Source organism: Hemitrygon akajei, chromosome 4 (assembly GCF_048418815.1).
Source record: "Hemitrygon akajei chromosome 4, sHemAka1.3, whole genome shotgun sequence".
In the NCBI taxonomy this organism is placed as follows: Eukaryota; Metazoa; Chordata; class Chondrichthyes; order Myliobatiformes; family Dasyatidae; genus Hemitrygon; species Hemitrygon akajei.
Genome location: NC_133127.1, coordinates 152,623,149 through 152,642,054, shown reverse-complemented (window position 1 = coordinate 152,642,054; position 18,906 = coordinate 152,623,149). Strand labels below are relative to the sequence as shown.

General features: G+C 39.0%; 1 protein-coding gene across 1 annotated transcript in view; it reads left to right on the top strand.

The window, feature by feature from the left end:
• Positions 1-18,906, top strand: part of cwf19l2 (CWF19 like cell cycle control factor 2) — a 146,773-nt gene continuing 127,867 nt past the window's right edge. The window contains exons 1-2 of the mRNA XM_073043641.1: positions 1-129; positions 9,906-10,016. Of these exons, the coding sequence (XP_072899742.1) occupies positions 37-129; positions 9,906-10,016 (204 nt within the window). The 5' untranslated portion in view covers positions 1-36. The remainder of the gene's footprint in view (positions 130-9,905; positions 10,017-18,906) is intronic.

Below are 18,906 nucleotides of genomic sequence, written 5' to 3'. Positions count from 1 at the left end.
CGTAAAGTGAGGGTTACCAGGGACGACAGAAGCACCATGGCGGATTACGGGGGTAGATTTGAAAGTGCGAAAGCACTGGCGGATAGAAGAGAAGTTAAGCGGAGAGTGAGGGAGGAGTCTTTGGCCAAGGTATTTACTCGGTAGTGACCGTGCTCCTCGGGATGCAGCTGTATCATTAACCTTAACCTTCCCGGATTATGATAATCAGAGATTGCGGCCTGAATCCCTTAACAGTTTAAAACCAAGTATCACTGAGATTTGAGATGCAGTTCGATCAAAAAAAGTCACCGATCTGTTTTTGGACGGACCCACGAAATATTACTTCCCTGCAGAATCGCGTTCTGCACCCCAACGCTGGAGTTACAAGTCAGAAATGAATTTGTAGGCCGGGAATATATTCTTAAATTGAGCTTCGTGATTTGATTGTGGTGACGCTTATCCTAATGTTTTCAGTAAACGTTACGATATAATCAATTCAACTGAAGTTAAATTGCAGTCCCCCAATTTGAAAAGCCTGAAAGCCAACGTAATTGCAATCTAAATCATTAGTTCCTTGTTTACTTTAATTCAAATTGTGTTTCATCTGGCCCTGGAGACTTATCCACCTTCGTGTTTTTAGAGAGACCCAACACCACCTCCATCATGTCCCAGTATATCAGTATACCCTTGATTTCACAATTTTCCACGGCCATCGTGGTGAATACTGATGCAGAGTACTTGTTTAGTACTAGCTATTTTGTACAAGCTAGGTTAAGTACTACCAGCTTTAGCTCCAGGCAGAAATTCCTTTTTTCTTTGAATGGATTTTCATTCTGTTTTGGTACCCTCTTTATTTTTAATATCTTTATTAACATCTTCAGATCTTCTGTAATGTTACTTAGTAAGGGCATTTCATGGCCCTTTTACCCTCTTCGCCTCACCACCGGATTCCTTGCTGAATTTCTTTCCTGCTACCTTTATATTCCTCAAGGAGCTTTATGACTAAATTTGCAATTTGTCACATCATCCATGGATCTTTCAATCTGGTATTTCAGCATGCTGGAACTGAATTCTAATTAGCTGGGGTTGACATGGATTTGCCCTGTAAAAGCTGCTCCCAATCACCCCTCTCCACATTCTGCTTAATATTACAGTAATTTAGCACTTCCCCTTTATCAGAATCAGAATCAGACTTTACTCGCCAAGTACCTATGCACATACAAGGAATTTACTTCCGGCAGATGTTGTCTCTCTGCTCATAACAATAATAATGATAAATATAAATGAAAATATAGATTATACATACAGGTAGTGCAATCCAAGTAATAGTTAGCCGACAGTTAACTGGCAGTTAGCTGTACAGCAAAGTGACTGCAGTAGGGAAAAAACTTCTCCAGTGCCTATTAGTCTTAGTCTGGAGGGATCTGAAGCGCCTACCAGACGGAAGCAGATCAAACAGTCCGTGCGCAGGATGGGAGGAGTCCTTTATGATGTTCCCCGCCCTCTTCTTCAACCTGGAAGAGTACAGGTCCACAATAGAGGGCAGGGAGGCTCCAATAATGCGCTTGGCAGTCCTCAACAATCTGAAAAATTAAGGATTTATGAGCACGATTTCCAAAATGCTTTCCCACTGGACATGTGTTTCTCTGGCCACATTCATTTTACAAACAAGGTCCAGTACGTGGCTCCTTCCCAGTGTCAAAGAAACCTCTTGGATGCCCCAATCAAATGCTGCCCCATCTAAGTCTCTATCAATAAGGGGAATCCATTTTGATACTGTGGAAATTAAAATCACCCATTGCAACAGCTCTGTTACTTTTGCATTTTTCCATAATCAGCCTATATATCTATTAATCTATCTCCAAATGACTGTTGGGAGGTTTATAGTCTAACCCCCTTCATTGTATCTTTTGTATTCCCAAGTGCTAATGAAATTACCTCACTGGATGAGTCCTCCAGGATAGAAAACCTACAGCACAATACAGGCCCTTCGGCCCACAAAGTTGTGCCGAACATGTCCTTACCTTAGAAATTACTAGGCTTACCTATAGCCTTCTATTTTTCTAAGCTCCATGTACCTATCCAAAAGTCTCTTAAAAGACCCTTTCATATCCGCCTCCGCCACCGTTGCCGGCAGCCCATTCCACGCACTCACCGCTCTCTGAGTAAAAAACTTACCCCTGATATCTCTCCTGTACCTACACTCCTCAGCACCTTAAACCTGTGTCCTCTTGTGGTAACCATTTCAGCCCTGGGAAAAAGCCTCTGACACGATCAATGCCTCTCATCATCTTATACACCTCTATCAGGTCACCTCTCATCCTCCGACTCTCCAAGGAGAAAAGGCCGAGTTCACTCAACCTATTCTCATAAGGGATGCTCCTCAATCCAGGCAACATTCTTGTAAATCTCCACTGTACCCTTTCTATGGTTTCCACACCCTTCCTGTAGTGAGGCGACCAGAACTGAGCACAGTATTCCAAGTGGGGCCTGATCAGGATCCTATGTAGCTACAACATTACCTCTCGACTCCTAAATTCAATTCCACGATTGATGAAGGCCAATACACCATACACCTTTTTAACCACAGAGTCAACCTGCACAGCTGCTTTGAGCGTCCTATAGACTCGGACCGCAAGATTCCTCTGGTCCCCCACACTGTCAAGAGTCTTACCATTAATACTATATTCTGCCATTAATGTCATCTCTTTGTGAAAGACTAAAGATTAATGATAAGCTTTATTTGTCACATGCACATTGGCACATACAGGGAAGTGCATTGTTTGCTTCAACGATTAACACAGTCTGGAAATGTGCTGGTAGTAGCCTGCAAGTGTCGTCATATTTCAGGCACTAACATAGCAATCCATACAATTTACTAAACCTAATGTTTGTCTTTGGAATGTGGGAGGAAACTGGACTATGGAAAACCCACACTGCTTTGGGAAGAATGTACAATCTCCTTATAGCAGCAGGATTGAAACCTGATCTTACTGCTGGTGTTGTAAAGCATTATGCTAACTACTGTGCTGCCCTTCTCTCAGTGCTGCTTAGTCAGGGCATACTGGAGGGATGAGCCCTGATTAGCAGTGCATCCCTCTCACACCTTCTACATCTCACTCTATCATAAATTCAATGCACATAAATACATGTATGTACAGGTGTAGTGAAGGACTTGCTTACATCATTTAAGCAACTTTCACAAGAATAATATAAACTAAACACAATTTTCATAAGGAAGGACACAATTAGAAGAAAAAGAAGTCCATTTCAGTGCAGAGTGATTAATGTGGTCAAAGTGCTGCTAAACTGTAGTGATCAGAGTTGTCTTTTCCATAGCTGCTGCCTGGCCTGCTCAGTTCCTCCAGCATTTTGTGTATGTTGCTTGGATTTCCAGCATCTGCAGATTTTCTCTTGATTGTGATTGGGGTTGTGCCAGTTGGTTTGAGGACCAAATGGTTGAAGGGATGTAGCAGTTCATGAACCTGATGGTTGTGGGGCTTCAGGTTTACTACCCAATAGTGGCTACTAGAAGATGGTGGGGATATTTGATGGTTGTTGCCTTCTTGAGACAGCACTCCTATAGCTACCATCAGTGGGGGTTGGGAGCGGGGGAGGGATGTACTTGTGATGTATTGGGTAAAGTCCAGCTTCTCATGATCAAGCACATCCAATTGCCTTACTGATCGATGATGCATCCAGTCAGGATGCATTCAATTTGAACCTTTTTAACCTCCTAAGAAAGTAAAGATGCTGGCACACCTTCCTTGTGATTGCATCTGTGTGCTGGGCCTAGGGCAGGGCATGCAATATGTTAATGCCCATGAATTTAAATCTGCTGACTCTTTCCACTGACATTGTCTCATTGTAGACTGGCGCATGCTCACTCTCCTTTTCCTTCCTGAACTTAACAGTCAGCTCTTTAATTTTACTGACTTGAGCATCTGAAGCATAGTCATAGGAATGTTCAATAACCTGGCCTTGCCTGTCCTTATTATTAAACTTGCATTACTTGACTTCCACCTTCCCCCTCAATTCCTCCACTTGCTGATCTACTGCTTCAGTTCTCACCCCGTCTCACTAGTTTAAACCTGACAAGTAAAACTAGCAAGCCTCCGTGTGAAGATTTTGGTGCTGCCACCCCACACTCTTTAAGTGCAACTTGTCCTTGTATAGGTTCCACCTACCCCAGAAGAGAGTACCATAGCTTAGATACCTAAATCCTTCACTCCTGCACCAGCTCCTATGCCACACATTCATCTAATACATCATATTCAGAAGAGAGAAGAAGTGATTGATTAATTAATAATTTGCTTGGTAGACTGCCAAGGATGATTACAAAATGACAAACAGAACAAACCAGGCCCTTTGGTCCACAATATTGTGTCGACCTTTAAACTTTCTCCAAGATCAATCTAATGCTTCCCTCTCACATAGCCCTCTATTTTTCTTTCATGTTTATTTTTTGTCTTCTGCATTAGTGTATTTCATTAAAGAAAGTAACAAATTAAGTAATTGACCACTTTTCAAATAAAAACTTGATTACTTTGTAGGTATACAGTTCAGTGTATGATTAAACAAAGATAACAAACAGGATGCTAATGTTCAATGACATAATGAGTTGAATGAACTAAACTGATTAACTGAAACAGTTAACAGATGTGGAAGGAATTAAATTGGGCGAAGGACAACCAAACTAAAAGGTGAAGGTGTGGCAGATGTGACATTTTAACTTCTCAAATCATCAGTTTTTAACACCATGGCACAAATGAGCAAATTAACAAGACCCAAGGTGTTGTCATTCTGCATCAGCAAGGTCTCTCCCAAGCAGAAATTTTGCGGCAGACAGGTGTTTCAAGATGTGTTGTTCAAACTCTTCTGAAAAATCACAAAGAAACAGGCAAGGTTGAGGCCCAGAAACGCAGTGATTGACGACAGAAACTGAGTGCAGCAAATGAGAGAGATGTCAATCTGATATCCCTTCTAAATCAGAAGAAGTCCAGCACTGCTATCAGCTCTGAACGCTTAGAAATTACTGGAACCCAAGTACATCCCTCTACAGTCTGGGGAAATCTTATCAAAAGTGGTCTTTGTAGAAGAGTTGTTACCAAAAAGCCATTCCTTCAAAGTGGAAACAAAGGCAAGAGAGTCACCTACACAGAAAAACACAAGGACTTGGGTGCTGAACAATGGCAGCAGGTGCTCTGGACTGATAAGTCAAAATTTGAAAATTTTGGTTCAAGCAGGAGGCAGTTTGTAGAAGAACTGAAGAATGCTTTATGGATAAGTTTCTGCAGCCAATAATAAAACATGGTGGAGGTTCTCTGTAAGTTTGAGGCTGCATTTCTGCAAATGGAGTTGGTGATCTGGTCAGAATTAATGGAATCCTCAGTGCTGTGAAGTACAAGCAGATTCTCATCCATCATGCAGTGCCATCAGGAAGGTGTCTGAACAGTCCCAGCGTGACAATGACCCCAACACATGACCAAGGTCATAAGTAATTATCTTCAGTGAAAGAACAAGGAGTTCTGAATCAGATGGTATGGCCTCCACAGAGCCCCATCATTGAGGCTGTCTGGGATTACCTGGAGATACAGAAGCAAGTGAGACAGCTGAAGTCTGCAGAACTGTGACAAGTTCTCCAAGATACTTAGAACAACTTACCAACCATTTTTACTAAACTAAAGCTGCATGACAGTGTACCTAAGAGAATTGATGCAGTGTTAAAGAACCTATTTTACCTCCCTCCCTGTCCCTTTTGAACCATTTAAACCCCAGAACATCCAGCAGCCATTCCTGCCCTTGTGACAGCCAAGTCTCTGTGAAGGCCACAATGTCACAGTTTCATATACTGATCTGTGCTCTTAAGTTCATCATGCTTGTCCCTGATACTTCTCACATTACCATTTTAACCCATCCAACTGACTGCAGTTATGCCTTATCCACTGTCTATCCTTTCTCACAGACTCTCTATATGTTACATCGACTGTTACACCAACTGCTCCATCCTCTGACTCTGAGAGTAATAAACTCTGAGAAACAGTTAGTATAACTGTCAGCTACAGGAGAGTTAATTCTCTTATCCGGCACTATATATGTGGAGTTTGCACTGGTGACCATCACTGAGCATGTCGTCCTTTCCTGGGTGCTCTGCTGTCCTCCCAAATTGCAAAAACTTCAAATGGACGACTGTGAAATTACCCAGTGGAGGTGGTTGGTAGGAGAGTAAAGGTAGTTAAATGAGGTTGTTGGAATATCTGAGAGCTGGCATGGACTCCGCTAGGCAGAATGACCACTGCCTTTGTTGGATAATTATACAAGTATGAAAAGTTGAGGTCTGTAGAGCAGACCCAATGAGCTGAATGGCCTAGTTCTGTTCCTATGTCTTATGGCCTGGTAGAGCTAGAACCGGCAACAGCAGAGCATTGTCTGATATCTGTCTTCTGAAAATGTGAGAGCAGTAGTTAATGTGTGGAGTTATTACACTTGGCATGTCTGGAAGGCTGTAAAATGCTGTTACTCACAGTTATTTAAAGCTGAGCTGAAATGGTGAAGGAAGCCAAAGATAGAGGGATCAGAGGATTGAACCAAAGAACTAAAATGGTTAGTGACTAGAGACGGAGGATAATGCTTGAGATTTGGCAACATGATCATGTTTTGTTTTCTCCAGTATAGAAAGGAGTTTGTGAACAGTGAGTAACATATATTGAACTGGTAGGAGTGAAAGTGAAGAAAAGAGAATAGATAAGGTTGGCTTATAACAGACATCAGAGAACAGCATATCCGTATAATTGGAGCTAAAGAAGAGAAGAATTATTAACCAGAGGGAGGGGATTGAGCATAAATTGGATTGAAGACATTCGTAAATGTTAAAGAACGAACTTAGCAGGTTTATATTTTTTTTGTTTGGAACCTCAATCTTTCATCAGAACCCTAATGTATCATTTTAATTCTTATTTTGAGTTTCTAGTCTGTATAATTGGAAAGTATTAACTTTAAAAGGTAATTTCTTCATAAAATTATATCTTGTACATAACACAGACAAAAAAAGCATTACATTTCTAAGTAAAATGAAGTATATTATTATTGCCGAGCTGCTGGTAACCAAATTTGTACAAGAGGTTGAAATTAATCTTTTTGAGACTTGCCAAAAATCATCTTCATTCTGCAGTGATGAGTCACAGGTTACAAACTTTTAAGTGCTGTACATCTGTGCATGTCTAGATGAAGATTTCCCCCCCTATAAGAGTGGAAAATATTTTGAGATTTTTGTATTTTCATGTTTACTGGGGTATTTTGGTATAGCCTGTGCTCACTTTTTAATTTGACCTGATTACATTTCTAAAGCAATGTGTTTTTTATAGCTGTTGGTTATTTAATAATTGTTAGCTAAAGGCTAAATCCTTATACTTCTGAGTTTACATGTTGTCATCTAATCTCTGTGTTGCCATTGTTAAAGTAGTTTGATTCTCAAAATAAAAGCTGGTACCAGTAGAGTCACCATGAAGTTGTTGGATTGTTTGAAAGTACTAATGTCCTCCTGTCTTTATTCATTTTAATCCAAGAATGACTGCATTCTTGCATCAATACAGTTGACACTTGTTTGACAATTTCAGAGGTTATTTAAATTATTCTGTTCATTGTCCCACGGTAAGAAAATGGGACTAATCATTTCACAGTGAGCTAGGCATTGAAATCTGGAGACTGGAGTCCATATTGGAAGAATTATGTCTTAGATAATTTGTACAAAAATCTGTTCTCCTTATGCCCACAACATTGCTGTTATCGCTCATACCCCAGATCATTGCAGACATCATCACTGAATTAAAAAAATGGAAATTGCTTGAACTACTCAGCAAGTTAAACAGCTTCTTGGAAGAAGGAAATAGAGTTAACATTTCAGGTTGATGACTTTGCATCAGGTTTCCATCTTCTTCAATATTTTGGCTTAAAAGTTTAATGTGCTTCGAATCCATCATTTAATTAATGATTACCACTTATAGGTTGATCATGTGTGAATGTGAAGGTAGCAAGGAAATTACATTTTTCAGCCAGACTAAATTATGTGCCAGTCACCAGAAGTGTCCCAGAAATTCCAGCGGTAACCAACTTGGATTAGGCCTCCATTAGAGTCTGATGGATCTGTGGGATCTGATTATACCTATTGGCTTTGGGTCTTACTGTGTTCAGACAAAGCCATGCCACCTCACTTTAGTATTTTATCTAGGTGAAATTGACTTGGTGTCAATTTATGATAGTATTATAGAGGGATTGGAAAAAATGGAAGTGTGACTTTTTTTTCACATGTTGATTTGAAGTTTGACTTGGTTTCAGCAGTCATGTGTTACTTGACACAGAAGGAGGAAAGGGAATGTTGTTTGAGAATGGGGAGCTCCTTCTCTGGCAATGATTTCAAGTTCATCTCAATGTCCTGGTCGGGTAGTGATCACCATCTACGGGGAGTGGATGAGCGTCTTCACTTAATCTTGGTGTGAATGTTAAATCTGATTTGATGTTAGATATAGGGCATTATATTTCTGCAAATACTTCTGGGCTGGTTCAGCTAAGAAAAAAGTTTAAGAATTATGCTGCACAGAAATAGGTGCTTTGGCTTTCTGAGTCTACCCATATTGCTAGCAGATCCTACCATTATACTTGGAGCAATTTACAGATGCCAATTAATGTACAAACGTATGTATCATTGGGATAGGAGAGAAAATTGGAGTACCTAGAGGAAACCCACATTCTCACAGAGAAAATGTAAGCTCTTTGGGCTTGGGTCAGGTTTTAATGTTTATCCAGTGCAGACCTTTATCCTGAATATATACAATAGCTGTCAGGTGAGAGAATCAACATCTAAATCATTTACCTAATTTTATTCATTCTAATGCGCCCGTTGTGGTCTCATCCGTTGTTGACAAATGTGGAAGAAATGAACATGCAGTTGCTTGGAGACAAAATTCTAACCTTGTAATGAGAATGGAATTCATTCCATAGTACCATAAAGCTAAAGCTAAATGAACTGATGTATAATCCACAAACATGAGGAAATCTGCAGATGCTGGAAGTTCAAGCAACACACACAAAATGCTGGTGGAACACAGCAGGCCAGGCAGCATCTATAGGGCGAAGCACTGTCAACGTTTCAGGCTGAGACCCTTCGTCAGGACTTGGTCTCGGCCCGAAACGTCGACAGTGCTTCGCCCTATAGATGCTGCCTGCCCTGCTGTGTTCCACCAGCATTTTGTGTGTGCTGCTTGATGTATAATCCATATAGGAATGTTTGAGGCACTGATGAAATGTCATTGTGTTCTGCAATATCATGGCTTCTTGTTACTCCATCACCATACAGATGTATAAGCAATTCTGGTTCAGTGTATAATAGAGTTAAGGATGACACATGCAGCACCAAGCCACTGAAAATGATGCTGATAGGCATTATGAGCTGAGTGTAATTCTATAATCCTGCTTCATCTGTAGCAAATTAAGTGTCTTCAGCAAGCAGATATTCAAAGATTGCTATATCTGAAGCAATTATAAAGAACCTGCATAATTGAGAAATTCTTCTATCTTACAAATAGAAGTGAAATAATGTTATGTGATGCTGTGCTTTTAGAAGTGGCCTTAATGTGAATGCCTATACCTTAGAGAAAGCAAATTTCAAAAATATTTAATTGTTATACTGTGGTGTGAACTTTAGTAAAAGGATTGATAGCATTTAATATGCTACATATGATTTTTTAAAATAAAGAAATCTATGTCCTGGGAATAGTTTTGATGTGTTTGCATAACTGGAATATTTGAATTTTAAAGTGACATTATAATCCATGTGGTATATAGATCTCCATTTAAAAATAATGGAATAAAAAGAGCAGAATATATGTTTGTAGACATTCACATCTTAATTGAATCTTTTTCCATTTAAGGCTCAAGCTAAATATGAAAACGAGGAGAGAAAGAAACAGCTCAAACGTTTACGTGGTGAGGACACATGGATGTTGCCAGATGTTAATGAACGAATAGGAGAGTTTTCTGAGGTAATAGAAATGTAATTTTTATATCTTTGTTACTGCTTAAATTAATGAGGTCCTTTTGATTTATTACATAGCAATATATTTCTCAGAGAGAAAAAGTAGCTTGACCTGTTAGTTTTCTTTTAGAATCTCAAATGCATTATATCAGAAGTCATGATTATCCTATGAACAAAAGTCTCTGTTTATTACTCTGTTTTTTACTCTGTTATTGCATTTAAAAAAAGTAAATGCCTAAAATTGAAAATTAATAATGAGTAAAAGAAATGTTAATTCAAGGAGGCTTTAAAGTTGGGTAATAAATAACGAGGATTTCCAGAGCAAGTTCTACTTTGTTATATCAGTGTTGCTGAAGGCTCTGTTACCAAATGGTGTGGTAACAAGGAGAATGCAGTGGATTTTGGCTAATTGGGTCATCAGTTAATCAGGGCAGCAGTGTATTTGGGACAACTCTAAAGAACTAAAACTAATTGAGAAAATAGCCGGGGTTTCCTTCATTTATTTGGGACGCTGTGCCACTTAATTGGGACAAGAGACTGTTGCTGAACAGTTTCTAACTAGTGTCAGTCATGTGCACTTGTGTGGCTGTTAGATACTATACTGTACTTAGAGCAAATAGTTTTAAGATGGTGTCTGTTATCTTCAAAGAGCAGTGATTTTTGTTACTAATAGTTGGCGAGAAGAAAGTAGTAAGACGATTCAGAACCGTTTTGCTCACTGTGGTTTGAAGCATTCAGGCTTGGAGATGCCAGAAACTCGCAGGAGTGAAAATGAAACTATTTCACTACTTCAGCAAGTTAGGAACTGTGAACAATCACCTGGTGTTTCTTGCTCTCCTCCCCCCACCTTTCAAATCTACTCCTCAGCTATTTTTTCTCCAGTCCTGCTGAGGGGCCTTGGCCTGAAATGTTGACTGTACTTTTTTCCATCGGTGCTGCCTGGCCTGTTGAATTCCTCCAGCATTTTGTGTGTGTTGTAAGAATTTGAAGGTATCAACAATCATTTTGAATGTTCCAATGAAAAAGAAGTTTGGATGATGCAACAGTTTCTAACTAACATCAGTCACGTGTGCTTCTGTGGCTGTTAACACCATACCATGCCTAGAGCAAACAGACCTGGACCCAACTCATAAATGCAATAGTGAAGAAAGCATGACAGTGCCTCTACTTCCTTCGAAGCTTGTGGAGATTGGGCATGACATCAAAAACTTTGACAAACCTCTATAGATGTGTAGTGGAGAGTCTATTGACTGGCTGCACCACAGCCTGGTATGGAAACACCAATGATTTTGAACAGAAAATCCTACAAAAGGTAGTGGATTTGGCCCAGTACTTCACAGGTAAAGCCCTCCTAGCCATTGAGCACACCTACATGAAACACTGTCATAGGAAAGCAGCATCCATCATTAGATATCCTCACCACCCAGGCCATGTTCATTTCCTGCTGCTGTCGTTAAGTAGAAGGTGCAAGAGCCTCAGGACTTGCACCACTAGGTTCAAGAACAGTTACTACCCCTCAACCACCAGGCTCTTAAACAAAAGGGGACTAACTCACATGCCCATCCATTGAAATGTTCCCACAATCAATGATTTCACTTTAAGATCTTTTTATCTTGTTATTTCATGTTCTCAATATTTATTGCTATTTATGTATATTTCCATTTGCACAGTTTGTAGTCTTCTGCATTCTGGTTGATCTTTCATTGATCATTTTATACTTACTATTCTATAGATTTGCTGAATATACCCACAGGATAATGAATTTCAGGGTTGCATGTGGTGACATATATATGTACTCTGATAATAAAATTTACTTTGTCCTTTCAAACTTTAAATTGAGTCAGTTGTGTATGCTTGTGTAATATTATTTATTTGGGCCTACTGGCACCAAATTAAAAAGCAGTGAGTTTTGAAAGTACATCATTAAGGAAGCCATTATCTGCACTGGGTGTCTGTGCTGATTTTGTTCATTTACAGTGAATCAAAAGAACACTGTATGAATTTATTTATATTTTTGGAGATAAGGTGCCGTATAAACTCTTCTGGCCCTTGGAGCTGTGCCCACCCCAACAATCCCACTTTAACCCTAACCTAATCATGGGTCAATTTACTATGACCAGTTAATTTGCCTGATATGCCTTTGGACTGTGGGAGGAACCTGAGCAGCTGGATAAAACACCTGCTTTCCACAGGGAGAACATACAGAAGGTGCCAGGATTGAACTTCTAACCTGACGCCTTGGGCTGTAATAGGGTTGCGCTAACTATTCCACTCTCGTAGATACTGATATACAGTTGTGTAGTACTGTAGTAATAGTGATAGTGTTGGACAGGAAAGGAATGGAGGGTTATGGGCTTGGACAGGAAAGGAATGGAGGGTTATGGGCTGAGTGCAGGTAGGTGGGACTAGGTGAGAGTAAGCGTTCGGCACGGACTAGAAGGGCGGAGCTGGCCTGTTTCTTTGCTGTAATTGTTATATGGTTATATGGTTGTTGTAATTTGTTCTATATTTCATTTAAATACATAATTTGTTAGTCAGTTAAACATAGTTTGTCTTTTTCAAACTATTTCCATGAAACTTCGGCTAATTAGGGCATCCCCTTAATTAGGCCAAATTGTTCTGGTCCCAAGGTGTTCCAATTAACTGGAAACCACTGTATTTGGAAGTGTGAAGTATTAACTAAATGTTAATTGAATGTCCTGATGAAGGGTCTTGACCCAAAATGTTGACTGTTTATTCATTTCCAAAGATGCTGCCTGACTTGCTGAGTTCCTCCAGCATTTTATCTGTGTTGCTCTGGATTTCCAGCGTCTGCAGAATCTCTTGGGCCAATTAAATGTTCTTGCTGCTGATTTCTGCCTATGCTAAAATATCAATGCCCAGTAGCTCTTCAAATGGAATTGATCTTATGGGTAGTTTGTTTTGTGATTTATTTGCCAATCCTGTAAAAGGGTCCTGTGTAAATGTAGCTTAAACGTAAATGTAGTGTGGTTATGCCATTTTGTAGATTATTAAATTCATCATCATCAGGTACCATGCCCAGTTTGAGCTTTGACTGCCATGGCCCACACACTTCTGTTTCGGGTCAAGTGGATCAATTCATTGGTATTCATTTCCAGTTCTCTGGCTGCTGCCTCCATCATCTTTTGTCTTTGCCTTCCTCTTGCTTTCTTCCCTTCAATCTTTCCCATAATTACCGTGCATTCTAACTCCTCTTCCCTAATTACATGTCCAATGAAGTTACATTGCCTTTTCATGATCTTGTACATTATTTCTCTTTTTGTGCTTGCGCTGTTCATGACATCCTCATTAGATATTCGTTTCGTCCATGATATTCTTTGCATCCTCCTCAAAAAACACATCTCTGCTGCTTCAATTCATTTCCTCATGTTACTAGATATTGTCTAACATTCTGATTGAGATTATGAACAGTTGGACTGAAGAATTGTTTGAAGACGATCAAGGCGAAAAACCAGAAATTAAGAAGAACATTGAAACTCCAAGTATTTTAAAATCTGAATTTCGTAATGCAATAAATAAGATGAAGAAAGGAAAGGCAGCAGGTCCTGATGAATTAGTAATAGAACAAATTATCGCCCTTGAAGATTATGGAATTGAAAAACTTACTGATTTAATCAATGATGTTTATGAGACTGGAATAATACCAGAAGAGATGAAAAAATCAGTATTTATCACTCTTCCTAAGAAACCTGGAGCAATAAAATGTGAATTACATAGGACTGTAAGCTTAATGAGTCATATCACCAAGATTATTAAATTACAAAGGAGAGATAAGGTTAGATCTCTTCAAAGTTGAAGTTAGTTCTTTTAATTTATAAGTGGCTTCATGCAGAAAAAATGAAAAAAATATGAAGATGAATTTCTTTAGCTAGAGGGTGGTGAATTTGTGGGGCTCATTGCATAGAGGCTGTTGAGGCCAAGTCATTGGTTCTTGATAGGTTGATAGGTTCTTGATCAGTAAGGGTGTTAAAGGTTACAGGGAGAAGGCAGGAGAATGGGGTTAAGAGATGAGAAAAAATCCACCATGATTGAATGGCCTAATTCTGCTCCCATGTCTTATGGTCTTGTGGTAAGATGCATTGGTTAGGGAATGTGCATGGAATGACTTACTTAACAATCAAAGAGTTTAAGCAACCAATATTAACATAGCCAAATGTAAAATTAACTGGCAATAGTTGAGAGATTGCTGCTTGGCTGTTTGATCATCCTGAGGCTACGCAGATTATTATGTCAATTTTAGCAAGTGTTCCACTATGAACACTGTAGTCTCTGCATGACTGGCTATTCCATCTTCTCTTGCAAGATTTTTTGTTTGACTACTTTTCTGCATATCTCACATTCACATCAGCCATCCATCCTGGTTATTTTGTTAAGCAATCTTGGAACCATTAGCCATCTCTTGTTTAGGAAGACTGACAAATACCATAAATTAAATGTATCCTGGATAAACCAGCTGTCTTAATTTATTTGCCGATTCTCTCAGCAAATGTTGACCTTGCATTCCAACCGTGATTGTAAATCCCCAGTTCCACAATTCCTCCCTTGTTTTCTAAATATAGTTTCTTGAAATTTCTCGAGAACATCTAAACTGTTTTAAAATCTCTCTCAGAATCAGTTTATAGTCCTTAAATTCTGTGCTCAGATGACACATTCCATATTTGTTTAAATTTCTGGTTCCTAATCAATACTTTAACCATTTAGTTTCTCACAAACTCTTTGCACCAGAGATTTTAAATTTTTTTGTTGAGCACAGTAACACTCATCTTTTATGCCTTGTTTCTCTTGTGAGCCATGGAACTATTTTTCCTATGGTAAAAATATTTTAGAGTCATAGATAAGCACAGAAAAAGGCCCTTTGGCCCATCTAGTCCTTGCCAAACCATTTAAACTGCCTACTCCATTGACCTGCACCAACACCATATCCCTCTTTACCTCTACCATCTGTATACCTATCCACTCTTCTCTTAAACATTGAAATCGAGCTCACATTCACGACTTGCACTGACAACTAATTCCACACTCTCACAACTCTCTGAGTGAAGAAGTTTCCCCATGTTCCCCTTTAATTTGTCACCCTTAACCCATGACCTTGCCCCACCCAATCTTAGTGGAAAAAACCTGCTTTCCTTTACCCTATCTATACTCCTTGTAATTTTGTATACCTCTATCAAATCTCCTCTCAATCTTCTACGTTCCAAGGAATAAAATCCTAACCTACTCAGTCTTTCCTTGTATCTCAGATCCTCCAGTCTCAACAATATCCTCATAAATTTTCTCTGTAAAACTGCACATGATACTCCATATTAGGCCTTACCAACATCATGTACAGCTTCAACATAACATCCCAGCTCCTGTACTCAGTACTTTGATCTATGAAGGCCAATGTGCCAAAAGCTTTCTTTATAACCCTATCTACCTGTGATGCCACTTTCAATGAATTATGGACCTGTATTCCCAGAACCCTGTGTTTTACAGCACCCCTTAGTGCCCTACATTTTTCCACCTGGTCCAGATCCTGCTGCAAGCTCTGATGTTCTTCCTGACTATCCACTACACCCCCAATCTTGGTGTCATCTGCAAATTTGCTGATCCAGTTAACCATGTGCTGTTTTTTTATACTTTATTTTCAAAATTTTCAAAAAAAAAACAATGAAATCAACAAGAACATACCAGCTCAGACACGTATAAAAAAGAAATAAGCAAAAAAAAAAGAACATAACATTAGAGGGATGCCTATTGTACAAAGTGCTCAAAAATACTAAGCATTAAATCACAAATGAGGTCCGTGAGAAATCAGCTGGGGGGGGGGGGGGGGTAATTGTTCAGCCTCGTCCAGGTAGGCAAGCAATGGAACCCAGATAGCGGAAATTTTTAAAATTGATTTGGTTCCCAAGAACCTAAGTTTCTCCATCTGTATGACTGAGATCATATCAGCTATCCATCTCCAAAAGGAAGGGGGAGAAGGTGATTTCCATTCTCTCAAGATAAGTCTTTTGGCAACAATCATCCCCAGCATCAGAGGCTGTTGTATACCTGTAGAGAAACAAATAGTAGATTGCCAGCAGCCAAAAATGGCAAGACCAGCTTCCAAGGGGAAGGATCTTTTATAGGCCTTTGAGTACCAGTCGAACATTTTGGACCAGAATCCAGTCAGTAATGGGCAAAACCAAAAGGTGTGTGACAACGTGGCTTCCATCCCTTGGTATCTATCACACATTGGCGAGACAGAAGGGTAAATGCTATTCAATCTAAGTTTAGAGTAGTGGAGACAGTGAACAACTTTAAACTGGATCAGTTGGTGTCTGCTGTTAACAGAGCAAGCCTGTATCATAGACAAACTCTTGTCCTAGGCAGCTTCAGATAATTCAATGCCCAACTCCTCTCTCCAGACATCTCTAATCTTCACCGTAGATGCGACAGTGCAATCATCAAACAAACGTACAAACTTAGAAATGAGATGCTTGGAGTCAGGAGGGTTCTTTAAAATATCAAAAAGTATCTTCTTCCGGTTAAGATGGAAGTAGCTTAAGTTGCTAAAACTATTGCTCCGCTCCATTTCATATACCTGCATTTATTTCTTACTCTTCCTCCCACTATTGAAGTTGCTGGCTGCACAATGAGTGTATCTAAGCCTACTAAATCGGCAAAAAAAAACACCCCATCGGGAGCAACCTTGAGTGTAATTGTGTCGCTGTTAGAACAAACCCGACAAGATATGTTTTCTCAATTTAGTTCGTTGGAACTGTAACTGGATAAAATCAACTCTACACTGGAGAATCACGTTCAACGTTTATCACATGTTGAAGAAGTCACGGAGAAATTAGACCGTCGTTGTAAAGACCTGGAAAGAGTTTGCTCTACCTTAAAGGAGCATAATAGCAAGTTAACTCTTAAAGTTATGGACCTTGAAAGCAGGAGTAGATGCCAAAATCTTCGAATTCTCGGCTTGCCTGAGACTGTTGAAGGGGGATCTCCTGTTGAATTTTTCTCAAACTTTCTATGTGAGATTTTTGGAAGCGAAATACTTTCCAGTCCTCCAGAGATTGATCGAGCGCATCGTATCTTTAAATCTCGCTCAGCGGATGGCCAGAGACCACTTTCAGTGATAATTCACCTCCATTGTTACCGAATCAAGGATTTACTAATTAAAGAAGCTCGCCGACGTAAAACACTTCAATATAAAGGTCATGCTATCCGTTTAGTAGAGGACTATGCACCTCAAGTTATGAGTCAACGTGCTGAATACAGAGGAGTAATGAAAGTTCTCTACGATCGTGGACTTCATCCGTCTCTCGCCTATCCAGCCCGGCTCCAAATCAAGCTTAGGGACGGCGATTTTAAACGTTTCGATTCGGTTGCAGAGGCGCAGACCTTCATTGATAGCCTATCTGCTACTTCGAGTTCCTCAGATACGATATGATATGATTTTTTTTTTCTTTTCAGCCTTTTTCGTTTCTGTTTAGATAACGGTTATTTTTTCTAATATTCTAATCTTTATTTCTATCTTTTTCATTATCCATTTAACTCAATATATTTTGATACGATGGATTTCTATTTTTCAGTATGGACATTTTCATTTTCATTAAATAGAGCTGACTGTGAAACTATGTAATTAGACACCTCTTAAAGGTCTTTGGAGACTTTATTTCAAAATGGAGTCGGTGTTGCATTTAAAAGTTGATATCAATTCGTGAAGTGATGACGTCTTTGAATGGTATTTTGTTTTTCTTTTCAGACTTCAGTCTCCAATTTCTACAAATCTTGATATTTTCTTTTTAAAATTTAAAATGTAGCTGTTGTCACATCTATTTAATTAGTAGCTTAATTATGTTGCATTGTCCTATTGAAGTGTTTTTTTTCTATTTTCTCAATAGTTTCTATCGTACATAATTTTAGTTCTTTAAAGGTGATGATTTTTTTTCTCTCCGGTTAGATTATTTTAACCTTAAGCAGCCATTGATGTTGTACCTCTAAACTCAGTTTCGGGTTTGGATCAAATTCCTCTCGAATGGATTTTTCTTTGGTGGTTTTTTTTCCCTGTGTTTCAAGATGCTATTTGTGTTTTTTTTCTTATTTTATGATTCGGTTGGATTACTTACTTTGATGTTAAAGTTTTTTTTCCTGTATAACTGAGTTTATAGATTATCTTTTTTTCGGTTTATCAACTCTAGTGGGAAGGTTGGGGTAAAGTTTTTTTTAGACCATTATTATACTTTAAGATTTACAAACTTTGAATGTATTGTTTTTTCTTGTTAAGGTAAATCTTTGTTTGTAACTCTTAAAGCTTTTTGGTGTTTATTTCCATTACTGTATCAACAGTTGGAGTGGAGATAATTAAGATGTTACCTAATTGGAAGTCCAGTAGGGGGTTAGTTTTTCTTGGGGAGAGCTTGCTGCTTTATATTTGCAGCTTTCTTGTAGGTTTAGAGGGTGTGGGTGGGAACTCCAATGCTAATATTATATACGGAATTTTGACATATTTGTACTATACGGGATGTAATTTCATCCTGTTTTTTTTTCTTCTATACTTTTGCCCCAGAATTACATATAAATTTCAGATATGGTTTAATGCCTGCTATCCTTTTTTTTCTTATGTTCAATGGTTAGTCCATTGAACTTTGTCAGCTGGAATGTTAAGGGTTTGAATCATCCGGTTAAAAGGGGAGAGTGTTCGCACATCTTAAACAGCTTAGAGAAGAGGTAGTCTTTTACAAGAAACACATATTCGTCACTCAGATAATTCTCGTCTTATGGCACGATGGGCAGGACAACACTTTCATTCAACTTTTCAAGCCAAGGCGAGGGGCGTTTCAATTCTTATAAACAAAAATGTTTCTTTTGAGCTTCATAATAAGATATCTGATCCTAATGGTCAT